This window comes from Lepisosteus oculatus, chromosome 22, assembly GCF_040954835.1.
Source record: "Lepisosteus oculatus isolate fLepOcu1 chromosome 22, fLepOcu1.hap2, whole genome shotgun sequence".
NCBI lineage: Eukaryota > Metazoa > Chordata > Actinopteri > Semionotiformes > Lepisosteidae > Lepisosteus > Lepisosteus oculatus.
The window spans coordinates 11,803,298-11,830,541 of record NC_090717.1 but is presented as its reverse complement, the minus strand read 5'-3'; the positions used below and the strand labels follow the sequence as shown (position 1 = coordinate 11,830,541).

The following is a 27,244-nucleotide window of genomic DNA, read 5'->3' as shown; positions in this document are numbered from 1 at the left end:
AATGGTCCCTCTATATATGTGTCCCAGTCATACCACAGTAGTGCCAACCTAATAATGAGTTTGGGTAAAGAACTGTTGTTCCTCTTAAAAACTAGGTTTCCCATTTAAGAACTAATTAGCTTTAACTCCTCTAATGGTTTCCTCAATATGGACGACTTCTCAGTGGAAAATCTTCAGCAGTTAATTCCAGCGTTCAGGACTTGGTGGTCTCTCTCATTTAAAGTGTCTTAATTAGCCAGTCTAATGTTGCAATTTACACAGTCAAGGAAAATAAGGAGAAATTATGCAATTCAGTTGACAACTCCCAACCCACTGCATACTGAAAAGCACAATGCAAAGCACTGGGATCTAACCATTTCACCTGCATTAAAATACACATTTCCGGAAGGAAATAAGGGAATCTTAATTTTATTGTGGTTTAATATTTTCGTTTGACAAAACCTTTTCAAACCTCTAATAATGGACAATTGTTTAGAAGGCATTTAGCATTGTAAAGATAACCATTGCCACTAACCTTATCCCTAATTAATTTGTATTCAATTTGAATTTAAAATATGACAGATCAGTGATTTTTTGTAAAAGGTAATCCATTTCTTTGGGTGTCTGACTATATGTAATATGCTAGGCAATTTTTGTACTGATTTCCAAAAGCAGCCTGATACAGATCTTCAAAGTGCTAGGAAGGTCAATCAATCAAACAATTTCTGTAAATAATGCTTTGGCTGAAACGGAAACTGTGTTTCACAGTAGGTAAGACACTTTGGAAGGGACAGCAGGTTAACTGGATGAATAAGAACAACACAAACTAAAAGATGAAAAGGAGAGGATAATTAGTCGCTACGGACAATGAGGGTCTGGTTCCGATCGTGAAGTGTTGGAAGTTAAGACTGGCTTAACTTAATATCTTTTTGTTGTGGAAGACAATTTTAAATGCATCAGACATATTCCTGCATGTATACCTGGGGAACTATGTCACAGCTTGGCCTGTATTGGAATGATAAACCTCTAAGCCAGGGGTCTCTGACCTCGGTCCTTGACAGGTCCAATGCAGCTTGCATTATAGGGCACCACAAGTCACCTATTTGACCATTATTAGAAACATCTGGAACTTACTGACCTAATTAGCTATTTGTTAAATTAAGGGAAATCTTGTCCTTGAGAGCTGACGGGCTTTCAGTGTTTTTTTTTCCAAAATGATCTCTAAATTACTCAGTTAAAAATCACCTAATTAACTGGTCAGATCATTTGTCCCAGGTCTTTAGAAATTGAGGTTATAATGGCTACAATACAATTTGCTGGAACAACACTGGAGACCCTGAATGAAGGACATACAAGCTGCTGCTCTTGTTGAAGCTGGTGTCACGATGTGTCACTCTTTCCTTTGGCCAGTCCAATGCCCGAGTATGGTGGCCATGAACACTGATCTGTGGGAGGTGCCATCCTGTGAGATTTTAGTCTGAGGTCCCGACTGCATGACCGTTAAAAAGATCCCGTGGCACTGTTCATATAAACAGAAGTGTGAAATGGCTCATTGAAACTCTAGGCTAGTACATAGTGGTCTCACTATGTTTTGCCTCTAATTCAATCGCTGAAGTATTTTTTGATTTCTCCCCCTGACCTGCAGAGTAGTGGGGCTGCAGGGGCAGAACGGAGGCAGTGGGTCAGCCAGATGAGGCTGTACTTCAGTGTGATGGGCGAGGTGAATACTACACACGACACGATACTAGTCCAGTCTGATCTCTCAGAAATATGTCTTGCGCCGAAGCTGCTATATTTTACACACAGAAACGTACAAAACATACACAAAAATACAAGTGAGCATTACATTGAAAATAAGCATAACACTACATAGTAGACATCAACCCATATATATTCATTTCACATCACACCTACAGAAATCCACACATTTACAAAAGAACTCTAAAATAATAATAATTTCACACTTTTTGGCCTGCTGGCACTTGAAGGTTCCAACAGCAGAAACAGTTCTTGTATCTGAACCTGGGCTTCTGGCCTGGTGGGACTGCAAAATACCTTTTGTAAAACAATTTTAAAACTGCAGAGATCTGTTGGAATATTTACTGTACAGTAATTTCCCCTGCCGGGAAAAAATGTTATTTTTCTCTCAAAGACAGCACTCCTATATGTTACCAGTTCTTACTTTTATTTTTTTAAAAAACTCCCATAAAGGGTTCATTTCTAAAGTAATATATTAATGGTAATATAATTGAATTAGTTGTAATCAGGTGTCCATAGCCTCTTTAGAGCAGGGCAAGTGAGTTCACACGAGAAGAGCACAAGACAGCTCAGCCCTGTGGACTCAAAAACAAAAACCACAGGCTAAAGATTAATGGACACAGAGGACTTAAGCACCCTTGCCAACCCCATTTTTAGTTTGAAAGTGTCATCTGGTTGATAGAAAAGTTCATTTTATTTGGTGTTTAGATGAAATCAAACGAGCTTTTGTTTGCTAATGAATTCATTGTGTCTTAACTAACTTGAAAAAATAAAATCCTGATTAATCGAGGAAACTTTGCTATGGCTCCAGGAAGCATGTGCGCAGCAGGTCTGAAGAGCATGTTGGAGCCACAGCGATTCAGACCCGGAGGTGACTCTGGAAAACCACCAGCTCCAAATTACATCTTAAACACAGTGGGTAAATGAAAACTGTCACTGGGATTTTTTTCCTCTTGACATAAATACAGTATAGATTTGTACATTTTTGTATACAAACAGTACATTTTGTTACAGTTTGGGGGTTTTCATGTTTGAATTTCTCCACATTCTAGAAGTTTATAAGAGGCATTGGTTAAGTATTTGCCTTAATTGGATGATCTGATCAGCTCACTTCAAGCAAGTCACGATGAGTGCAGGTGAAAAAAAAGGAACTTATTGTTAACTCCGGCTTAACCAATTCTGTTAAATCATTACATCAGGCACCTTAGAACATCAATAATAGTGACTGGAGCATTCTGAGTGAGGCCATTAATTCAGTCTTCCTGGGACTGGGTCATAGGACAAAGTAGGCCTCAAGTAAGGTTAAATAGGACACACAATAAACAGGGAGGACAGAAATCATTTCAAAGGATAAGACAGCAGAAGAAACTGGGTCATGAAGGAAGAACCTTTTTCTACAGACTTGGAAACTAGAACTTGTTCAGGCAATTGAGCACTGAAAGAGTACCGTACTCCACACTTAAAGTAAATTAACTTGATGTTTTAGATGTCTCATACTGTCGAATATACAGAATCGTGAATCCACAGGCTAAGAGATGTTATTATTAGAGTAATAGGCTCCCATTTGCTTAGCATCCGATCCAGAAAGATAAAAGTTAGTGTTGTGAAGGACCCTGATTTGACAGAACGCAGGTTCCCTCTTTTCCCTTTTTAAGGTATTTTGTGACTCAATGTTAGGCCGAATTCCATATTATGCAGATTCAAAGATCTTTGTTTGCATAACCCTGATATATTGATATTGATTAATTGATAGTGGATATTGATTTGTACAATCTGTCGTTTCTGTGAGTCCTACAGTACTCACTTTTGACCTAGAGAATTAAAGAATTCTACCCTTACAAACTGAATGCTACAAACACAACACCTTAACAGGTCAAACAGAGAAATTCAGTGTCCTAAGAAAAATGGATCCTACCCAAGACTAAATCTCCAACTCTAAAATACAGATGCCAACAAGTGAATGAAAAACAATTCTCTTACTCTATCAAGGCATTACTGAAACAGGGGAGAATGTTTTTAGTGTCAGGATTTCACTAGAGAGAAAATGTGAATTTCTTAAAATAATCTTAATGATCTCCCTTGGAATGGCACAGTTTTATTCTTTTATATGGTGATCGTAATGATTTACAACAATATTAACTAAATTAACTAATGAGAAAATCGTTAGGAAAACTTTTATAATACCACCACGTTTACAAATCTCCCAGCCCAAAAACAACTCAGCAAATACCACCACAAACACAACAGGTTGTGTTAAATTAACAGGTTGTCAGCATGACAAGCTACGTGCCCTTTCAAAATCCAGAAAATCCAATTTATTTTTCTATACTAATGCACTAATGCACACTACAGTCCAAGTTTTTCATAATTAGCATTTTTGTTCATTTTTTCCACGAGTCAGTTTGATACTAATTTTTAAAACATTTAAACCCACTAGACCTGACGGATTCTTTTGTACGTTATTATACAGTATGTGACCATTCATTCCCAACTGAATTCACAATTCCAGGCACCTCAGAAAAACTAATTGTCAAGACTAGTGACGGTGAGGCAGCAATATTAAAATGAATGGACTGGGGAGTGAATCATGAAAGAGGGCTTACACTTCCCCCAAGGTTACTTGCTGAACATAGATCATCCATTGACAGCTGGCTGCACTTCCAACATCAATCTGCAACAGGTTGCTTCTGTTCACTATTTGTCTGGTGACCCAGCAGAGCAACATAAAAATATTGTGGAGACAATAGCTGTGTGTTTGGAACTGGGGGTCCTTGTTTCTCTTCTTCCACAATTCAATAACCACGTAGACAAATTCTGTGGCCCAGTCACAGACTGATGCATCCCTTAATCCCTTATAACTTAATTGTGTGATAAAATAATTTCCTATATGATGTATAATGCACAGGCTGCCTGGTGATGTGCTGGTTAGGGCCATTTCCTTGCAGATCTTCGCTTGGGGCTCAATTCTGGGTTGAGCTGCCATTTGCATGCTCCCATGCTTGAGTGGGGTTTATCTGGGTTTTCTGGCTTCCTTGCACTTACTGTAGATGCTCGGCTACATAAAGAACTGTAGTCTCATAGTTTCTAAAGCTGCAAACCCTGTGCACAGGGGTGTATGTCCTGTGATGGACTGGAATCCCATCCAGGATGTACTGTATCTCTGCCTTTCCTGGCGTATGAGGCTCCACAGGATGGATGCCTAGTACTGTGCATAGCCTTCTGCTCTCACACTTTAAGCCCAGAAAATTCGTTTCTGATAAGAGTCATGTTTGCAAGGAACTATTTGGGAGACTAAATAGTTAGAAGGTGGATTCTACAGAACATACTTACACATAAACACTTTGTGGGGATACAGTAGGCATCCTACAGCTAGAATGCTATATAGTATAACTGTAAGAATAAATAATAATAATAATAATGGCTTACACTTATATAGCACTTTTCTGGACATTCCACTCAAAGCGCTTTACAGGTAATGGGGACTCCCCTCCACCACCACCCATGTCCTGTACGGAAATTAATCAATTTCCCTACGGGATTAATAAAGTATTATCTATCTATGTGCAGCCCCGACAGGATGATGCGATGGCAGCCATAGTGCTCACCACACATCAGCTATTGGTGGGGAGGAGAGCAGAGTAATGAAGCCAATTCATAGATGGGGATTATTAGGAGGCCATGATTGGTAAGGGCCAATGGGAAATTTGGCCAGGACGCCGGGGTTACACCCCTACTCTTTTCGAGAAACGCCCTGTGATTTTTTAATGACCACAGAGAGTCAGGACCTCGGTTTTACGTCTTATCCGAAGGATGGCGCCTGTTTTTTTTTTTTTTTTTTTTTTTTACAGTAGTGTCCCTGTCACTATACTTGGGCATTAGGACCCACATGGATTGCATGGTGAGCTCCCCCTGCTGGCCCCACTAACACCTCTTCCAGCAGCAACCTTAGTTTTTCCCCGGAGGTCTCCCATCCAGGTACTGACCAGGCTCACACCTGCTGAGCTTCAGTGGGTTGTCTTAGTTCTGGATTTGTGACGAGACAAAGCATTATTATAGCACCTCTATAATTATTATAGTTACTGAGATTCCACAGAGCCTGGATCTAACATATCCATCTGCTGGAACATAGTTCCTCATGAGCGGTCAACACTGTGTTGCATAGCGTCACAAATCCACAAATACAGTAAAAATACTGGATAGGGTTTACACATAGAAGTTTGCAGCTCTCAGATAGTACGTTCTTGACTCTCTGCGTGTGAAAGGTTGGTTACCTTTGACATGTTAAGACCAGCTTGCCTTCAGGAGCTCATGATTCACATCAGAATCTCTGAGACACTAAATTTCATTAAAAGAAAAGCTTACAGATGCGCTTTTTATACATAGTTGTAATGGGATTTGTTTTTGCGTACGCCTCGTATTTATTTCTGTAAAAATGCTCTGGAATTCCTAGTCGAGAGAAGCAATGAATAAGAATAAATTTGTACCGAACTGCATTTGTCTGTTTACAGTCTGGAAAAATGCAGTATGCAAGTAAGGGGCGATGGATTGCATCCTAGTTTTATCCCTAAACAAATAAAAATAAACTCAGCAGCTCAGAAGTGCATGACATTTTATCTTTGTTTATAGTAAAACGGCACAGACACTCACCTTCCTGCAGGTACATGACGGCCTGGGAGTAGTTCTGCAGTGCGTGGTGTGTCCTCCCCAGGCTGCTGTAGGCCATGGTTTTGGCAGCCAGGTCATTCATCTGCGCCGCGATGCTCAGGTGCTGCTCTTGGTACACCACGGCCCTTTCAAAGTTGCCCAGCGACTCATAGGTCAGGCCCAGGTTGCCATATGCACGGCCTTGGCAACCAGGGTTGTTAGTCTCCTCAGCGATCTCCAGGTCCAGCTGGTGGTACTGCAGGGCGGTGTCACACTCCCCCATCTGCTGGTACACCCCACCAAGGCCGCAGGATGCATCACTCTCCAGTAGGCGGTCCTTGGTCTCCCTGGCGATGCCCAGCTGCCGCTCCAGGCAGGAGATGGCCTGCTCGTAGTTGCCCAGCTGGCTATGCAGACTGCCCAGCTCGCCGTAGGCCTGCGCTTTGCTGGCACACTCTCCCAGCTCGTGAGCCACCACCAGCCTCTTCTCAAAGCACACCAGAGCCTGCTGCAGGTTGCCCATAGCCCTGCCAGGACATAATCAAGAAGTCAGGATTCACCCCTGCACCTTCACTCAGTCACACATTTCTTAATCCACTCTCTTGCTTCTGAGCTTAAGAGTGTGACGTTTTTGGGACCTCAACAGGAAACACCTCTTCAGAGCATGAGTTGTGCTCATATACTGTAGATTAACCAGCCATGGATGGATCATTCTGCTTGACTCTCAACATGCTACCAGGAGCTAATGGAACAACATATGTGGAATGACCCCACTTCACTTCTGATATTTGTCTGTTTGAGCATCCATCCACTCATCTGAGAAACAGGTTCAGACAAAAACAAATGCCGGTCATTTTCAGTATATCCTATAGCAGTAATTTATGTGTTTATTACACTATATTACTTAAATATTCCAGTAGGAAACAATAAAATTGTATCTTTGCAGTAAACAGAGAAAGGAAGCAAAGTTGCAGTCCTGAGAATCAAACAGATACAGTTATATCAGGCCAGTCTTGTTCTACATTCTATACTGACTTGATAAAATTTAGAGTAAAGTGCAAATTTAACATTAAGAGAACAGAACAGTGTCTGAAAGCTGTTTCAGTGTCTGAAACATCAAACATTCAAGGCCTGGAAGCACTGCTATAATTATCAGCACATGTACAATTACCATTATTATTTAGGAAGAAGATTGAATGAAGAAGAATGTAACATATGCAACTTCAGCAAGCACTGTGTTCTTGTAAAATTATACCGACATTTCAAACAAGATTTTCTTAATTTAATGGAAATGAAACTGGTTTAATTCCTTTGCTTAATTGACTGATTCTTTTTTTTCCGTAGGGTGGTAATAGTGTTAATTGGAAATGCAGAGAATTGTGCTGTTGACAAGATAATTTACCATCCCAACGCATCTCCGTGGGACAACGGGCCCTTCTGATGAATGATGCATGAAAACAGATTCATTTGCAAATGGGGTGACAGCAGCTCACCGTAACGTTCATCATCCTTTGTGCTTTGCTCAAAGGAAAAATCAGAAGCCTAACAAATAAATAAAATTACAATTTGGTTGTAATTGCCAGTACAAGTATTAATGATATGATTGGAACTTAATTAATGCATAATGTTAATATGTCTCAGTTCAATGACAAGGCGTCACTCATTTAGGGCCCATGGTGCCATGTTTGGGGTCATTAGTGTGGCGTGTTCTTCAATCATTATTCAGTCCTCATTTCATGCAGAACTAATTGAACCCAACCTAGTAGTTAGAGCTTCAACAATGAGTGTGGGGAATACAAAGAATTGCTTACTGTGCCCCAGCGAAACATAATTCAAACAACAAATAAATAAGATAAAAAATCATCTGCATTCTTTCGTTTGACTTATATTACATGCAATATAATTTGATTTAAGTTGATGCCATCATTTAATCAGGTCTACCAGATCTAGTTTAATCAGGCTGTTTCAGGTAAAATATTTTTTTCATTCAGTGATCAGTAACGCCACATTAATTCTCACACTGTGTGAAAAGTTGAATTAACAGAATCTGGTTAAACTAACTTTTATTTTCTGATCCTGAAGCACCGTATATAGATCATCTGAAAGCTGAAATAAAATATTTTGGCATTATTGTCAAGGACAATATCCTGAGAACACGGAGTAGATTTAATAGATGAGGCGGTACACACCTGTGACCATTTCCCAAGCCTCTGTAAGCCTTTTCCTGGTCTTGCATCCGGTTCAAGCTCTGAGCTACAGACAGGTATTGTTCATAGTATTTAATGGCTTCCTCATAGTCGCCCAGCGCCTCATAGCAGTCTCCTAGATTACCATATCCTCTGCCTCGGTCCAGCACTGCCTCATTGCCACTCAGTTGCTGTAGCATGGCCAACTGCTGCTCAAAGTAGCCGATGGCTTCCTCCATCACGTTCATGTTCATCTTTGTGATGCCCATGTTGCCATACACCTGGGCCTCGATGCTGGGGTCCTTCAGCTTCTGCCCCAGGTCCAGCTGTTCCTCATAGCACTTGAAGGCCATGGTGTATTTGCCTAGGGCCATGTAGACAGCTGCCAAGTGCCCATGGGCTTTGCACTCTCCCTGGATGTCACTCAGTTCCTGATAAACCTCCAGCTCTTGGGTGTGGTAGCCCAAGGCTTTGTCGTATTTCTGTATCATCCTGTAGGCGGCTCCCAGTGCAGCATAGGCGCTGGCTTCCAGCTTGCGTTCCTTCACCTGGTGGGCCAGCGACAGCTGCTGCTCGTAGAACTTGATAGCCCCATTCACGTCCTTCTTACACACAAAGATGTCGCCAAGGTTGCCCAGCGCCCGGAAACGAGCCTGTGAGTTATTGAGAGACTGAGCCAGAGACAGGAGGTATTTCTGGCACTCCTCTGCCTTACCGTAGTTTCCCAGGGCCTTGAACGCCAGGCCCAGATTGCAGTAGGCCTTGGCCTGGCTCAGTTTATCATGGAGGTCCTTGGCCAAGGCCAGGTCCTGCTCGTAATACTTCACCGCCTCCTGGAAGTTGCCCAGGCAGTAGTGGGCATATCCCAGGTTGTGGCAGACCTTGCCCTCACTCTCCATGTCCTGGAGCTCGGGAGAGAGCCGCAGGTACTGCTCATAGTAGGGCACAGCCTGAGGGAACTCCCCTCGGGAGCAGTGGAAGTTGCCCAGGTTGCTGAGGGCTCGGGCCTCGCTCTGAATGTCACGCAGCTCACGCGCAATGTTGAGGTGGTTTTGGTAGTGCTGTAAGGCGCGGTCGTGGGCTCCCAGGGCCTGGTACGCCACAGCCAGGTTCCCATGGGTGGAGGCTTGTGACGCGCGGTCATTCACCTCCATGGATATCTGCAGCTCCTGGCGGTGGTACTTGACGGCTTGGTCAAACATACCCAGGGCATTGTAGGCGTTCCCCATGTTGCCATACGCCCGACCTTGGGCAGCGTAGTCGCTGAGCTCCTGAGCAATGGAGAGATGAGTTTTGTGGAGTTTCAGTGCAGTCTCATAATCTCCTTTCATCTGGTGAATTATACCTAAGCAGGCACAAAAATACACTCAGTATTAACAGAATGGAATAATATTTTGTTTTTGCATTGCATTCCTATTATCTCTGTAATAGAATATGATTCTGTTGGCATTGAGAAAAATCATCATGTCTTTTAAAAGCAAATAAATATGAACCATTAATTTAAAATGTAATTTTATTGGATTTCAAGGGTGTGTTTAAAAACAAAATGTTTTCAAACACAAGCTGTTAAGTATGTGCTAGACCAGTGATCCTTACTTCTGGTCCTAGAGAGCCACTGGGTGTTCTGCTTTTCTCTCATCTAAGATATACATGACTTAATTGAGTTTAAGTCAAGTTGTGAAGTCATTAAGGATTTTAAGTTACCTGTTAAACACGCAAACAAGAGTGTGGCTCTCCCAGCTCATATGAGGGTAACACTGTGCTACAGCACAAAGTTTATAATATATATTCCAGAAAATAACTAACATACCATATAATTATCTAAAAATGCATTTTTTTTTGCTTTCCTTAAAGACATTTTCTACTTCATGTCTAACACAGAGGTCAAGAGCAAAGGAAATTGTGAAAAAACAGTAAATTTAATATCTGAAATTCTATAAGAAATACCTCTAAGTACTCTATCCTCTTCAAAACTGATTATCTTCCTGAGTAACCAAACAATTATACAGAGCACATTTTTCAGTGAAAGCAATTGGACCTCCACCTTATTTCCAAAGAGGTCACAGCTGAAGTATAATTCCCATTTTGTTCCGATTCCTTTCGAAATATAACAAACGTACTAAAAAGCTTCCCCAAAGCAATAATAGCTGGACTTGTGATGCTAGAAAAACTCACAAAGAAGAGGTTAATGAATACTTATAATGGAAAATACTTTGAGGCAGCAGTAGCATTAATCATGGTCCCTGCAATTCCACTATGAGATCTCTCTGTGCACTAATCTGCCTCTTCCCTTAACCAAAAGTGCAGTGTATTACAGAGGATCAACAAATTGCTGGCATGTGCGGAAAATGACCCAAGCGATGGAAGTTAGTGGGCACTGACGTCTTGGCGATGCAGTCTGTTTATTAAAAGACCGTTTGACCAAAAATGCACTCCATTCCGAACAGGGAAAAGCCAGGAAAAAAATAATAATAATGGCTGATGATACGCTTCCATTGAGCTTCAGCTTTGTCAGCAACTGTTATAAATGTACTTTGCTTGGTAATACACTCTGACTGATTGTCAGTTCCTACGTTCAAGGTAGCTATCCAAATATGTACCCATTAGTCGCTGCAGGCATAGACCAGGGTGCACAGTCTGTCTGCCACGCAAGGCGCGAGTCTGCACACTGTCAATCACTATCGGCCAAGAGATTAGCAGCATGCAGAAAATCCAATTAAAGGCTGGTGCTAGTTTTTACAGGCAAAAGCTTGTTTCCTTTGGTGCTTCTTTTAATGCTGGTAGAGAAAGGGAAACTGACATCAGAGACATCTCTGACAAACTGACATCACATCATTACCCATAGAGCTGTACATGCTAGACATTCACTATAGCTAATCTTCTCAATGACAACAACCATTGTTTTTGTCCAACCACATCGTCCCTTTTAAAGACAGTGGTCGTACTGTACTTACAATGATAAATTATTTTCATGACCTGAAATTGGCTACTTGTGATGAATAAAATCCGCTTTTGACCTCTTCCAATCATATTTATCATTCTCCAGGTGTCTAAATATAAGCTACCTAAATGTTAAAGCTATAAAACATTTCTCGATTGCTGTGAAAAGGAGACTGTAATTGTGCCATTGACTGGGTGTACTGATGTAAAAATGTATATATGCTGTTCTATTCACATAAAGAAAAATACCATAGGGACTGTAAGCCAATTAGTCTAATAATTAAACCGCACCCAAGCTGCTCAGCTACAGTACAACTGTAATAGTGGTGATAAAATATTATTGGTTATATTGTAATTCTTTTGGAAAGTGAACTCTTTGATCATAATGAACATTAGCAAAAACAAAATATTTTCAGTGTATTCCTAGGGTGGACCTCAACGTGTTTACTTCACAAAGAACTGAAAGGCTAAATTCAAAGTCTTTTCTATTTGTACTACTAGTTGAAAACGACAAAATTGACTTGGTTTCTTTAGTTCTGCAGGAACTGCCGAACTCACCAACCCACAGGATCCTCTCAGAACCCGTTAACATACTTTACTACACCTTCACCCTTGAAATTACAATTAATAATAATTGCCTGCATCAGTCCTTTTCATTCCTAATGACCCCAAAGTTCTTCATCTACCAGTGCAATTTTTCTCTGTTGCCCAGTAAACAAAGTGCATTAGACAATAAATATCTTACACAAAAGAATATAGTTCTTATTTTTCCTCTATTCTTAATTTCTTATGAAAGATTATAAATGGTCCTCCATACCATCTTGCTTATTTGGCTGATGGTAACTAACTGATCCGAAATACAATTCTAAATGCATTCCCTCTTAATTTCCATATGTATACACAGATCTAAGCTCATGAATGCAAAATGTGATCATGCATTATGAGACATGCAATCACATCCAGAAGTAAGATGATGAGTGTTCCAAAGCTGTGCTTGGCTTCTCACACAGATTACAGGTACACTCTTTAATCTTGAACTAAGGAATCTGAAATGGAACCTTTGTCTGGAGGCAGGATTAAAGAATTCCATACTGAGGTGAACTCAGTTTGCAGCATTGAGCTATTCAGAAATGAAAGGACAGAGACTCTATCCCGAGGAGTATTCAATATCTTATTTAAAGTCGCTGTGACAACAGTATATAAAATGTTTAAAATCAGCATTGAATAAATCACTTTTTGAATAGGATTCAAAAGCTGTTCAAATATTTTAAATGAACATCTTTGATGTCTGTCTGTAGTGTACTGTACATACAATGGCTATCATCTTTCAATGTCTTTTTATAGGTGTACAGTGTGTTTCTTAATCTAGGTACCGTGAAGTTGGGACAGTGCTTTTGAAAATCGTGGGAGTGATTTTCAGTAGGGGGTAGATTTGGATTCTCCAGACCACTGGTGAGCTCCATGGGTCTTTTGTTTGGCATTGGTCCAGCGCAGGTTCCACTCGCTGACTGAGCAGCATGTGGACAGGAAGGGAGCTGGCTTCCTACTGACCAGTCAGGCTGTCAGCTGGCTGCCTGGTGTACTGAACTGCCACCCAATTCTGTTCACACTGCACCAATAATTGATTCCAAATCTAGGGAGAAAGTGTTAAAACTAAACAGTACAGAGAACACAACATACCCTACAATATTTGCTAAAACATCAAAAAACAAGAGCGGTGTGAAACCAATGAGACGTTTCATAAAACGGGAGTACACTGTGAACTATAAGAAATTAATCAGCATGATCAAATTAAAAGATCTAAAATTCCAAATGGGACAGACAAAGTCAAACACAAACGACAGAATTACAAAGAGACACTGTGCAAGTAAGGTATATATTTATAAATCTTGTACGTTTTTGTGAAAAACACAAAGACACACATGGAAAATGAGTCATAAGTACTTCTATTTAACCTTTCTGCCCCATAGCAATTTGGGATAATTTGAGGTGCTAGAACCTCTGGTAACTAGCGGATTGATAAGCAAGTCATGCCTGTACTGTTATTTTTACCCTCCATAAACCATTATTTATTTTAATGCTATTTGTAGTCCTGTAAAGACGTGACTTGAGTGTAAAAACGGAGGCAGGAAGAGTCCCAAGAGAGCTTGCAGCTCACTCTCTACATACAGTACTTCCTCTGCATCATGGCTGTTCTTACCACAGAGGAGCCCAGCCTACGGATTTCAGCTAGGATTGTCTACAGCATCCCAGAAAGGAAACAGGGGGAAAGGCTCCTCTTCCAGACAAATTCCACTAGGGCCTGACTAAGACGGACTCAGTCATTCAACATTTTTAATTCAACATTTTCAACATTGTTTTCTGTTGCCTTCTGTTACATGAAGAAAGTTACCAATAAAGCTCCCATATGCAGCTTGTCTGACTCTCAATGATTGGTTTTAAGCCAATTCGTCTGTATAAACTATGCTCTTGTTTTGTTTACTTTCTCTTTTTATCTGGGGAACATCACTACACATGTACTGTATAAGGTTCCTCAGCCATACGTCGAGGAGGCTGGGTTTTCATTTCTTTTCAGCCTCTTGTATTCTTCCTATCCTCTTAAAGTTCTCTAAAAAACTGAAGAACTTCTGAAGCCAGTGAGTAAAAGTGCTCGAGTGCAGGCTGAGCCCTGAGATCCTGACGTCACCAGATTGAGCACAGGTCGTCTCACAACCCAGCCATGACCAGGATTCGCCCTGTATGGGTACAAACCCTGTGATAATATAGGGTAAAATAATGATAAAATATCCTTCAGCTTTCTCGCAAACAGGGACTTCTGTGACTTCATAGATGTAAGCTTCTGCTGTTTTTACAAGTTTGAGCCTGGGCCATATCACCCAAGTGTTGCCATGTGTCTCTAAGCAGCTGTTCTCCCCTTTGGTGCAGATCTGCAGATCTGGATTTATCAGCCAGAACGCTTTACCATAACTTCTGTGACAGGCTAGGTGCAGTGAATGGCCTGTTTAAGTTTGTAACCTTTCTTGTGATCCTGGGTAATGTGTAGGCTTGCAGTGACATCAGGTAGAGGGATACACCACTCCTCCAGTCAGTACCAACACTCCTGTATGGCACTGTAGAGCCTTCAGTGAGTCATGGTGAAAGACTTTGCACGTGTTGGAAGGGCTTGTGTACACCTGTCCTTCTCTACCACGTGGTACAGGAGCTGCAGACATAAAACTGTGTGACATACAACTGGTGATTCCAGATTTTTAAAAATTGCAAATAAATTTTCAGAATCCTTTTGGAATACTTTTCTGCCTACACAAGGGAGAAGGCTGACAACACAGAGCTGTCAGGCAGCAGTCACTGGAGGTGAATAGAATGTGTCTCCATGTTTATTCTCAGCTGTAAAGTATTCACTATGAGTGCATTTGCTGCCTGTGCGTAGATTAGCTGTAACTTGATTAGTTATTACTGTGCTAGCGCTGGATTTATTTGGTGTGACAATATTAGTTGCTCTGCATTAAGTATGATTGCGTTGCCTGAGAATTACATTAACTGTGTCTGCAGTCGCTACAGTTTGTATTTACAAGTTATAACTGTATTATCAATGGCTACAAAGACAAACAGTTTATCAGATGGCTTAATCAGTCCTTGGTTCACAAAGAGTTGAGATATTAGCAGCAATTCCATGTGTGGTCACACTAGCTTTTACTATGTATATTCATCAACAGCTGTGCACGGCTGGAACTGGGGCTGCACAAGACAATTAAGTTTACTAGGTGGAGTTAAAAATTAATGACTGGGGAGAGTGTACAGTACATACAGTATGCAGTGATTTTAGTGTGCACTAGCTAGTTGGTTATCTCTAATTACACAGACTATTTCATTCTTTTAGAAAAACTCTTCAGATTGGAGACAATCAATAGAAGCTAGAAACAGGATCTTTCTCCCACAGAGTGCTGATCAACCAATAAAGACTTTTAGGTCTTATTCAGTTTCCAATGTCACCTACATCATTCCAGGTAATTTTAAAGTCCTGCTGGAAAAACAACTGAATAATTTAGAAAATAGCTGTTCCCTCCTGCAAAAACAACAGAGATATGTCACTGCATGTTCTGAAAAAAATAAAGTCCTTGTTGATGAAGATATACTGTACTGTACCTATTGATTTTACCCAAAAAAACATATCTCATGCAAGAACACAGCTTCAACAGTGCTGCACACATGATTATTAACTGGTTAAGGTCTCCTAAACTTACAATTTAATTTTCTATCAATTGACAACAGTGACTGAAATCTTGTCCACCTGGGTACAGTATCTACATTTCTAACCACAACTGTCACTTGCTATGCACTGATGCTAATGCACAATTATAGATCTATATACTGTATCTTAACTATATAATGTATTATGTTCAAAATTAATGTTTTTGCCAGTGGGTAAACTATAAATGTCCTTAAATGTGAAAATTCAGCTAAAACAAGCGATCCGCCGCACTGTTAAAAACTACACAATTTTAATGCATTCTTATTGTATTTAACTCATTCTGTGATATCATATTGTAACGCATACGGCCAACATTGACGGGAGATTTCCCTTTAGCTCAACTGGCTGGGTCCCTGTTGAGTGACGGTGGAGGCCCGGGTTCGAGTCTCCAGCGGTGGGGGGCTGACCTGAGGCGGCAGTGGCGAGGGCACATACCCACGTGAACCCGAGAGCGCTACAATATCTAAGATGATATCTAAAGACTTTTGACAGTACAAAGCTTTATTTATTTTGTCTTATGAAAAAAGACTCCTGAATATTCAGAAAGTGACTACTGCATTGTCTTTGCAGGCAAATAAGCTACTTTCATTTTCTGCAAAGGCTCCTCTGAATAAATCAAAATAAACGATGTCTGTTTTGAAAGTTGACTGTTTCTTAATATTTGCCAGTGAGATATGAGCTAAATATTAAATGTTTAGTAACAGAACAGTTCTTAAGGCCAGAATATCGTAACATTGTTCTCCAGTCTCCACTTATTGACTGAAGTACTGCATGTACAGCCCCAAAACACCCAATATCTAGTGTTTTCTCTTTATGTTGTATAGCTCTATTCAATGGGGCTTGAATCCAGCCTTGGTGTCACATTGCCCTCAGACATTCTTGATGACCCTCTTCAATGGCAGTCAATCCCTCTGTCCCTCCTCTGCTGATTCATGCCAAGCTTTCTTCTGCTACTGTCTTAACGAGGAACAGGCTGTGAACCCTTATCGGTTACTGCTCCCTTTTTTCAGCTCTGAGACTGTTCTGCTGCTGTGATGAATGTCTGGGCAGCTCTTCAAACGTTTTGACCAATTTAAAAATCAGATGCCCCAGAAATCAGGAGGATGACTCATTTATGCAGCAGCCCAAGCTTGAATAGAGAAATGTATTTTGTTAAAGAAACTAAATGGACCAGATACTGTATACTGTAGCTATATTAAAGATATATAAGGAAGACTCATATTAAAGATTCATGGGCCACATACATTAAGATGAGAGTAATCAGATTATAGACAGATGTCAGATACAATGTGGGTCTAAACCAGAGAGGATAGTCTCCTGGGTTAAACAAAGGGCAACAGAGGCTGTAGGGTTTAGAAGAATGTTTTTCCTCTGTAAATAATATTTTTATACGTACTGCTGATGTTAAAGCTCACCATCTTTGTACTGCGTAGTTTATTGTGTACTGTAAACTTCTCCGAGCTTTAGCCATTTTTGTGAGTTTAATAGCAAAATATCTCATCCTCCAGACATTCTCATCTATAGTACCTCAGAACCTCATTCATCACCCTCTACCAGTGAGTGAATTATCGGCTGTCAGCTCTCTTCAGACTGTACATTCGTTTTTTTCTATCTTACTATTTATGGTAATGAATACTTGAATGTCTACCATATATTTACTCTTATTTACTATTTTTAAATACGTGATATATCTCAGGTCATATATCTTTAGGTAATTGCCAAGCTTTTGTAATTAAGAGGACACTCATTTTTGTTTAATGAATTTTCGCTTAATTAACAACTTCAGTACAATGAGGAATTTGTGTACACTGGAGAGATTTAATTGAAATATGATGTGAATTTTGTCTCTGCAATGTTGTAAAACTGCTAACTGGAATCAGCTCAAAGTATGTGAAACACTTTAGTCCTGAACAGTGAGTGACGTCTGTCTTGACACTCATGACAGTTGACATAATGGAGTTCCTCCAGTAGATATCAACAGGAAAACACAAACTGGTCATGCTGGTGAACCAGATTTTCACAGGTTCCTTCAGGAAAGTGCTGAGAGCACAGAAAAAGAACCAGTCCACTGCTCTAACTCTAATCTCAGAGGCACATAGCCAACTGTGAGCTGCTGCTCAAGAAATCCCACTCACAATCATCCAGGCTCAAGCCCGTGATGATTCAGCTCATCCAGGCTTGAAGGAGCATCTTTACTGTTTGAGACACTCAGGAGGCCTTATGATCTTATTTTTTTAAAGACTGGAAACCAAAGTGAACACATACATGAACTAGCGGACATACTGTATTTTATCAAGTTAATGGTGGGAGTGCATGTTGAACTCTAATCTCAACTGCCAAACTCCCATTTTCAGAAACAGTCTAAAGAATTTATAGCAACAGCTCACTTTCAAAGGAGTCTTTCCTAACCATGAAAACAAAATGTTTATCTCAGTTTCTTCTTTACAGGTTATAGCAATTAGGCTTTTTCCCCATATGTTTTACGGGAGCTTGCTGCATCAGAGGACCTAATAGAAAGGCATCTGGAATTGAGGGCTACTAAATCTCTCTGCACACTCCCTGATGCTCTGCAGGAGTTAGGGGGTTAAACTGAAACTGGGTTTGGTTTCTGAGAGCTGCAAAGCCAGCATGTCAGTTAACTGCCAAAGCCTAGGAATGCAGTGGACTATGTGATGGCTGTCATTTCTCATTAGAGATCCGCTTAGATCTGGCACTGCTCGGATCATGTGTTTGGAAGGAGCAGCATGCATATGCATTCACGCTAAGTTGGTGTGTAATTGTCCCGGGGAACAGGGCTGAAGCCCAGAGGCTGCAACTCAGCCCGGCTTTCCTGTGCGCTGAGAGGATTTACCGTCTCTCCTCCGTGTGGAACAATGGCATTGCAGGTCCTGCATGGAGACGATAGGGCCTTCTGGATGGCTGTGCCATGAAAGGCTTCATCATCCGATAAGAATCAAAGCTGCCTGCTCCCAAGGCAAGTCAGGCAGTATTCCGCATTGTGCGTTTCCATTTCCCGAGAGCTTAAAATGGGCTGGAATGTCAGAAAGCATTAAAACTGTCACCAAAGGTGTCAAGAGCTGACTTTCTGACTTTAGGGTTTTGCCTAAAACATTTGTACTTTACCTTCTGATTCATCCAGTGGTTCCTTAATACAAAAATATCATGCACATGGAATAATAATAATAATATTAGTAAAATAAAGAAGTAAAACGTTTTGCTTTCATTTCCACTATTTTTGGAAACAGCAAGCAGAGAGTTCTGAAAAATATTGTTTCACATTTAAGAAACACGCCCATATTTTTCATAGCATACAGTAAGTATTGAAGGATCCTTTTAAAAGCTTTGTACAGCAGGAGCAGGGTGAGAGAGACATTCAGCTTGCCATTACTTTCAGCTTAACATCTTTATGTGAGAAGCTGCTTAACGTTTCTGAAATTGCCTGATTCATCTATGACCAACGATTTAATGGTAGATTAAAGAAGCCACATGACATTGCTTGGTGTTTCTTAACTGGTGAGTGTTGTTATTTCACCTTCTTAAACTGCTTGTACTTACACTACTGTCAGATCTAACTGCGACTTTGACCTAATGTTTAAACGGACTTAGGCAGTGTGTAAGACTCATTACAATGTCAAAGACCCGTAAAAGTAACAGGACAATCAAAACTGCTGCATGGTCAGAACCAAACCAGGCTGTTACCCAGATTTCTCCAATTACTAATCTGAAGAACAAATAGTAAACATCTCACCTACTGGCCAATTATAAAGCATTCCTGGATAATGAAGGACAATTATTGCCATTCTGCAACAGAAGACTTGCGGTGAAGAAAAGATTAATTGCAACATCCACATATTTAACCTAGTATGCCAAATCCTAATTGAAAAACAGCTGTGATCATGTCTGTCATAAATAATGTGGCAGAGGATCCCAAACAAAATAATAAGCAATATACCAAAAATTTGTCATTTTAGTTATTGATTTATGCCTGCCTACGTCAGTATGTACTTATATTTATTTTCTGTTTAAAAAAACTCAGACTCTATATACCTTAAAACTACAGGCTGAAACACTCCAGAAAGTGCAGACAACTAAGCAATATGACAATTGTACTCATACATGTGGATAGAAGGCAAAACACATAAGAGTGGCTCTGAGCGGTTCTCCTCATGCACCAGTCTCAATGGGAAAACAAAACCCAGCATCTAAATCAAACATGGATTGCGTGCAGCACAGACTAATGTGACTAATCTTAATAACTCAACTGGCTTTGACCACCACAGCTGGGAGTGTAAACGATCACTTTACAGAGATTACCATGGAGACCACAGAATCATGGGAAAAAACAAGGGAAACCATAGCAAATCAGTGGTCAAACAACAGTAAAACTGTGATAATTCTATGGCAAATATATATGGTAAAATGTCACATGCAATGATATATACTGTACATATATTTATCCCAAATATGTATCCCATATATTTATAAATAATTAATATGCTTTTCCAAAATTTGTTATTCTGCCCCTCTCTCTCTCTGGCTGTCTTTCCTATTCCTGCATCTGTTTTGAGCAAGTCAGCTGAATATTGTACCATTAAGTCCAAATGTCTTCCCACCTTCTTGCCTCTGGGGATTAATATCCTTTCTGATAGCAGATGTGGTGCCAGGATGATCAGGGAATACAAGAGACTAAAGCTGTGCAGGACAGATTCATTGCAGTGGAGCTCAGATGGATCACAATTAATAATTAGTCATTTAGCAGATGCTTTTATCCAGTGCAGCTTACAGAGGCTGGAGGGTGATCAATTCATCACCAACTGCTGCTGAAACTGTATGTCACTTAGAACAGGCCTTGGGCATTACTTCTGATTTGAAGGTTGGAGCAAAAGAAGTGGCAGTAATATGGCGCAGGCAGAAATTGAAATGCTCCCAAGTCTATTGCCTTAACTGCTTCAAAATGTTTGATTTTTGTGAGTTGCCAATGTAGGTAGGTCAATACAAAAAAAAGTTTTGCCCATCAAAACGTTTCCACCAAACTGATCCCTATCTTGGGGGGTGTGGGTGCTTCTTGATGTTCTTTTAATACTGTCTTGGGCAGGATGTGCATACCCTTTCAATAATTAACAATCTCTTTATGAGATGCATTTGTTAAGGGGTTCCCCTTGGAACTTTTAGAAAGCTGGTGGGGAGCATTATGAACTCCAGTTCTGTTTAAAGGGACAAGATGCCAGCAGAAAGCTCTCCTCTAATTTGTGAAACACTTTTTGTTAGTTTCCCTTACATTTTGGTTGAAGCTAGAGCAATACATGGATGGCATCTCTTAGAGTTGGGCTTCTGGCACTGATGCCAGACCATGATGCAGACAAAGACAAAACCAGTGCTGAAAGAAAGATGTTTAAGTAGCATAGAACGGAGCAGGACTGCCAGAGGTAAAAAAAAACTCCACAGTGAGACAGAGAGGCAGATTATTATTCCTCTCCCTCAAAACCATTTGTCTGGGGTATAGAGGAAGAATTGCCTTCTCCCTGAAAGGGAATTTAGTGGAACAAGAGCAATAATCCCGGAGTAAGCCAGCCAGAGAGTAAAGTAAAGAGTAAAGAGAAAGCTTAGGACCATAGAGCAAAACCCAACAGATTGTCTTAAACACATGAGTTTAGCTAGTTGGATGTACAGTAGGTAAGATGAGAACATGGAAAGTGACTGAAAACATGACCATGGTACAACAGCTCCTTGTCATTTGTTTAGTGTATTTTATATTTGTTACAAGACCCACCGGTGGTGAATATTTTAACTCCTAGATTCCAAAACTCTACCGACAAAGTTGGTTCTTCTATAGTACACTCGGGACTTGATTTGAACCTAGATTACCAATGCGGAGTGGCTTATTTGCTAAGTCTGAAATCTGGGTGGCTGCAGAAATAATTGCATTAAAACTATTCATGCATGATATCTGAGATCTTTGGAAACCCAGTCATTTGTCTTTGAGTGAACCACCTCATATTACATGAAAATTAAAACAATTCAAAACATACTCCCAGCACTTTGCTTTGTCACCAGAGTTTGTGTGTTGCTATAAGAAAAACTCATTAAGCATTCTGCCTTGTGTGCCAAACTCTGAACCCAAATGAGGCCTGTGTTTACTCTTGGGGTATCATCTTAACAAGAATGGCACATATACTGGGGCCCAGATTAACGTCAGAGTATTTCTGTGAAGCACAACTGCAGCTATCTGATTTCAACCAGAAAATGCAAGCTGTAAATACAAAACGAGTGCCACTGTTTCGAACTAGATTCAACTTTGAGGAATAGCACTGACACAGAACAGTGTCGAATAGACAGAGCTACAGCCCTTAATTATTATTTCTATCCATAAAGGTCACACAGATGTTATTTACTTCCTTTTTCTATTGTTTGTTAAAAAGCATTGTGTTCAAAAGTACCCTGAGCAAACCCTAGGACAATCTAGCCACACTACTCTGCTGCATGTTCCACTTTGTCTAAATGTTTTATGAATAAAAGTTTAACTGAATTTATATTAAATCCAGCTTACTATTAAAAAAAACTGTCCTGTTCATGATATGATATTTAGTAGGAATGATCTATCTCTCTTCACAGTAGCAGGGAATGGCTCATAATGTGATGTCCCCATGGCTCATGAGGACTATAAAGCAGTAGCAAACCAGGCCTTTTTCTCTGTGTGCTGTGCTATCTTTGTTTTGAACTGCAAGAGAACTATGCTTAACATCTGTTCACTCACTGTTACAAGCTCTGGTATTGTGACTGTTCATGCTCTAGGTTTAGGAAATGGCTGCTCTTTAAAAAAAGGACAGGCTGTATTTCAGCCTCAACTGTATGTCCTTTGATTTCGTATACATCATTCTTATAATGAGATATAGGTGTCTTTGTTTCCATAAATGAAAGACATAAATACAATTTCTAAAATAAAATTCTAAAATTAAATACATTTTCTTTTATAAAGCATTCCCTACAGCAAAGGGTTAAACAAAAAGTTTTTTGTTCACTGATAGATTCTCCCACTGGGAACAACGATACGTTAGTGTAGTGCTGCAGCCAGAAACTCTCTTTTCTGCAAGAGCCCCATTTTAAAAAGATCCACCTCTTCTTTCCTGCCTTTGCAGAATGTTCTCAAAACAGGGGTCTTTAAATGGCAAGAGGAGGATGGGAGTAACTCCACTGCAGAGAGGGCTTGTCCTGGGTTTAAAAGAAACTAGCCAGAGCCATCAGAGATAGAGCAGTGCGCAGGCAGTTGCACATGCCCATAACTCTGCCAATTATCAACAGCTGTTGTCAATTTAACCCCCCTACCAAACTACTTCTCTACCAATTCCAACTCCACAATTATATTTTACATCAGCCTGGAAATGTAACTCTCACTCTCTCTCCTGCTAAAGAGCTCAAGTCACGTTGATTCCTTTCCATCAGGAACTTAGGGGACATATAGTCTTTGTACCACACATGTAATTTGTTTTTTTAAAGAAACAGTAGTCATTTTGGGTCTTGGTTTTGGCAGATGACAGTTTCAGAAAGCGAGCACTGGTTGTTGTCTTTGAGCAGGAATGGATGTTTCACACAGCTCCTCAGTGTGGGTGATGCTTACCTTCATGCTTAAGTGAATATCATGAGGTAACGGCAGTGTATTTAGCTTAAGCTTGAGCTGATGGAAAATCAATTGGCTATAAAGGTTTCTGCTATATTTAGATGTTTTTTTTAGGGAAATGCAAGTATTTTGATTTTAAAAACTGTTTATATGGATTTCTGGGACAAGTGACACTCTGATCATCCAAGCACAAAGTGAGAAACAGCACTGAGCAATATGCCAGCACTTGCAAAACAGAAATCTTTTAAGGTAAGATTTGTGTAAGAAGAAAGCATTCTTATGATATTCACAACACAATTTACAAAGTGAATAGTCAGAAAATAAGATACAGTATAAGGCAACACATTTATTGTGCATTTTCGAGTTTCTGTGTGGCCAGCTCATATTTAAGTACAAAAACTTATGTTAATATTTGTTAAAATATTATATCAGCACTTTTTAAAATGCTTTTATAATGGAACTGTGCTGTACACAACCAATAAAAAGTTACATTAATTACATTTTTATGTGCAAGCTGTTACTGAATGGATTCTGCTCATATTTACAGTATGTTTCATGAAGTGCGAGATATCCCACAATTCAGCTTTGCAAAATCTAGAACTCCCATAATTCAAACAGTAAAGCGGTCTTTGACTTTTTTGAAAGCTTTTCTGTAAAATATGTTCCTTACTTTCTAAATATATCTGTCTTGTTTTTTTCTGAAAGGGTCACAACCTTCCCAGAACTCTTCCACATCTGTTACATTTACATCTCCTTGTTTCTCAAACATGTGGGCAGTTACACAATATCACCTCTTTGTTGATTACTACCCAATATACATGCAAACTAACTTCAAAAAGCTGAACACAATTACTGGAGGTCAGCAGCTTCGGTAAGAAAAGGCTGTTTTATGCGCCTGTCTGCAGGTGTTTGATGAAACTAGATCATTTATTTAAGCTTTTTTTTTTACAGATTTAGGTGGTAAATACATAAGTCTTAAAAAATCCTAAAGCATTGACTGTGTTCTGGGACTTCAGTTAACTGTTCATTAGCAGCTGACCGAAAAGTGAGGCTGCCGTCAAATACCCTGTAGACTATACAGATACAGTATATTCGCAATATTGAGGCAAATGTACTCGGGGTGTTACTTTGAGACATTACTCAGTGAACATATTATGCAAGCATGTCAACAAAAATAATTTCCAAATTATGGCAGGTATCAGGAAGACAAGTGAACGCTGCTGATAAAAAAGTGCATGTATTTGAATTTAGACTTTTAGACTGGTAAAACTTCACACACCTAGTCTGACAAAATAAGCTCTGCATTCTGTTTTATCTCGGATTATTGTAAAACTTTACACTTTTCCCTTTTATGTCCATATGTAAGAGGTTATACAATACTGTACATTCCCTGCATTACTCCTGCTTCCCTACCAGAGGTCATTAAATTAACGACAAGAAGAAATGGAAAAATAAATTCAATGGAGTGTAAAGTTACTGTCCATTCAGCAGAGTCACTGGTATTTGGATAAGGCTCAATCTCTCAGTCTCACTTGGGCGTCTACAATAACACCAATTTGGCTAAACTGAGACCGCCTTTCTTAATAAAAGATGAGGAGGAAGGACATAAAGCAGAGCCTGCAGAGGCAAACTCCCTCCTCGTGTTTCACACCACCCACAACAGGGAGTTGAAATGCATCCCCGTGACTCACTCAGGATTGCTGATGTGCAGCATCACGTTATGGGGGGGGTGATTTGCGAGTGGCTCAAGCTGATAACTCACAGGTTCAGAGTCCAGCAGTTCAGTCTTTATTGGTCTGCATCTGCTTATGAATTGGGGAGGATAATAAAATATAACAAAGCTGATTCATTTTGTAGGTAGTGGTGAGTATGCCTTGGTGTGGATGGGAACTTTAGACTCACAGTCTCTCTGGGCTTTAAAGATGCAATAAGTCTTAAAAGGCTGCACAAAACAATAATTGGTCTGGGAAAACCAAAATTACACAGTTATCAGTTTTATATATTAAGCTATATATGATCGTAAGCTACTATACTATAATATACTGTAATGCAACAATGCCAAATGTAGTTGCAGTCTTACAGACAGCTACACACACATTTAGTACTGTTCCTGACAAATTAGAGCAAATCTAGTTTTACAGTTTTAGTATAGACTCTGCCTGGGTGAAACATCTCCTCACTGCGCAAAGAGCCGTGTGTGTCAACACACAACATTGGACACCCCAGCTCATTTTATTTTGCTGTGAATGTTCACAGACTCCCACCAGCAGGACCCTTCACCTCCTGGCTAATGAAAAAGCAACTGACCTTGGCTGGTTCCCTCTCATGTCATTACATGTCTTTTATGCTGTTAGGTTGCCTAATGGATTTTGTGTATAAATATGCAGTGTGCCTCTTTTGAGATAAATGCAGTTCTTATGCTTTCACTTGCCTCAAGCATTAATAACTCTTCCACCCCCATTAGGTGTGATGAATCTGTCTTTAAATTCAAGAGTGCTTGCAGAAAACCTGCCTCCGTTTATATCATATGAAAGTCTTGTTTGCTTTGAAGGGCATGTCCAAATATAATCTCACTACTTAGCTTGTAAAAAAACATTCCTTGTGTACAGTACAATACCTGTATCCTCCAAGAAATGGAATTAAAAATTAATTATTTGAGCATGAGTTCTGTATTACATGAAGGTTTCTTAGGATGATCTCATTAAATTTATGGTTTTCTGATGGACCTGATTAACATTGTTAGTTTCTAATTATGTTTGCATTTATTAACTGTAAATAACCTCCAATTATGTCTCTCTCCAATAAGCAAACATTAGGACATTGCTTGCATTGCTCTTGGTGTGCAGTTTCATAAAATATGTAGGGAAAGCTAAGGGCTAAAAATGATAAAAAATAAAAGTGATACAGACTTTTTGTGTGTTAAATTCATGTAAAGTACAGCAAGTACTGTATACAAACGTAAGCACATTAACGTGTCAGATCAACAAAACACACTCATGGCGCCTCCGGATGTGGCTTTGAAACAACAGAAATCATCTTCTAATTAAACGCTTTACCTTGAGCTAAATATAGAAAGAAAGATGCATGAAATGTTTAAGGGAAGGCAAAAAAAAATCTGTGAGCCTTTTAGTTTAGATTCAAAAAGCTGATCCTGAAAATGAAATTAGATTTTAGATTTAAATAAATTATTATTCGATTATTTAATCCAGCTTTCTAGGTTATGTTAAACACCACTGGCTGTGGGTGCCTCAGCTGACTAATAACAACTGACCTGACAATTGACTAATTTTAAAACAGCTGTTTGTGCTAAAGCAGAAGTTTTATGCTTCTTATACAATAGGTCAGTTTTTAAAGATCTTTCATATGTCCTTTCTTTTCAGAATATTAGACAAGTTTAAAATATTCTGTCTTTCTGGAAAATGATCAAGAGAGAAAAACAGAGTGTTAGGGCTCTTTTAAAATTTTCTTTCAGAGCATGCTGGGAAGGTTAATAAGATAACGTGGCTAATTAACTCAAAGCACACAGCTTTCAGATTGTTTAGGAGTATTTAAAGTGTCAAATGTCTTAGTATCCCCATAATTATTTTTAAAAAATGATTAAAAACTTAATTGGGATTTTTGACATGCAAAACACTCTTCTTATGTGATTTTCTGTCTGACCAACCTGAGCTGGTAATATACAGTAGCATTTATAAATGAGAACAAAAAACATTTTTTTCTATAAGTCCTATTTATAGCCAGTCTTCCCTTTCCACCATTAATTATTTGGAGAAACACAACAATGTGGTAATTAAAAGAATAATACTGCCTGGGCCCCTCTCCATTCTTTCTTATCTTCATTATTCAGCACTCAACGAATCAGCTGTAAAAACT

The 27,244-nt window shown here is 39.6% G+C and overlaps 1 protein-coding gene across 5 annotated transcripts in view; it reads right to left on the bottom strand.

Annotated features, from left to right (window-relative positions):
• Positions 1–27,244, bottom strand: part of ttc28 (tetratricopeptide repeat domain 28) — a 468,402-nt gene that overhangs the window by 61,214 nt on the left and 379,944 nt on the right. For all 5 annotated transcript variants that reach the window (XM_069182111.1, XM_069182113.1, XM_069182112.1 and 2 more), the window contains 2 exons: positions 8,571–9,912; positions 6,385–6,908 (listed from right to left, as the gene is read on the bottom strand). In XM_069182111.1, the coding sequence (XP_069038212.1) occupies positions 6,385–6,908; positions 8,571–9,912 (1,866 nt within the window). The remainder of the gene's footprint in view (positions 1–6,384; positions 6,909–8,570; positions 9,913–27,244) is intronic.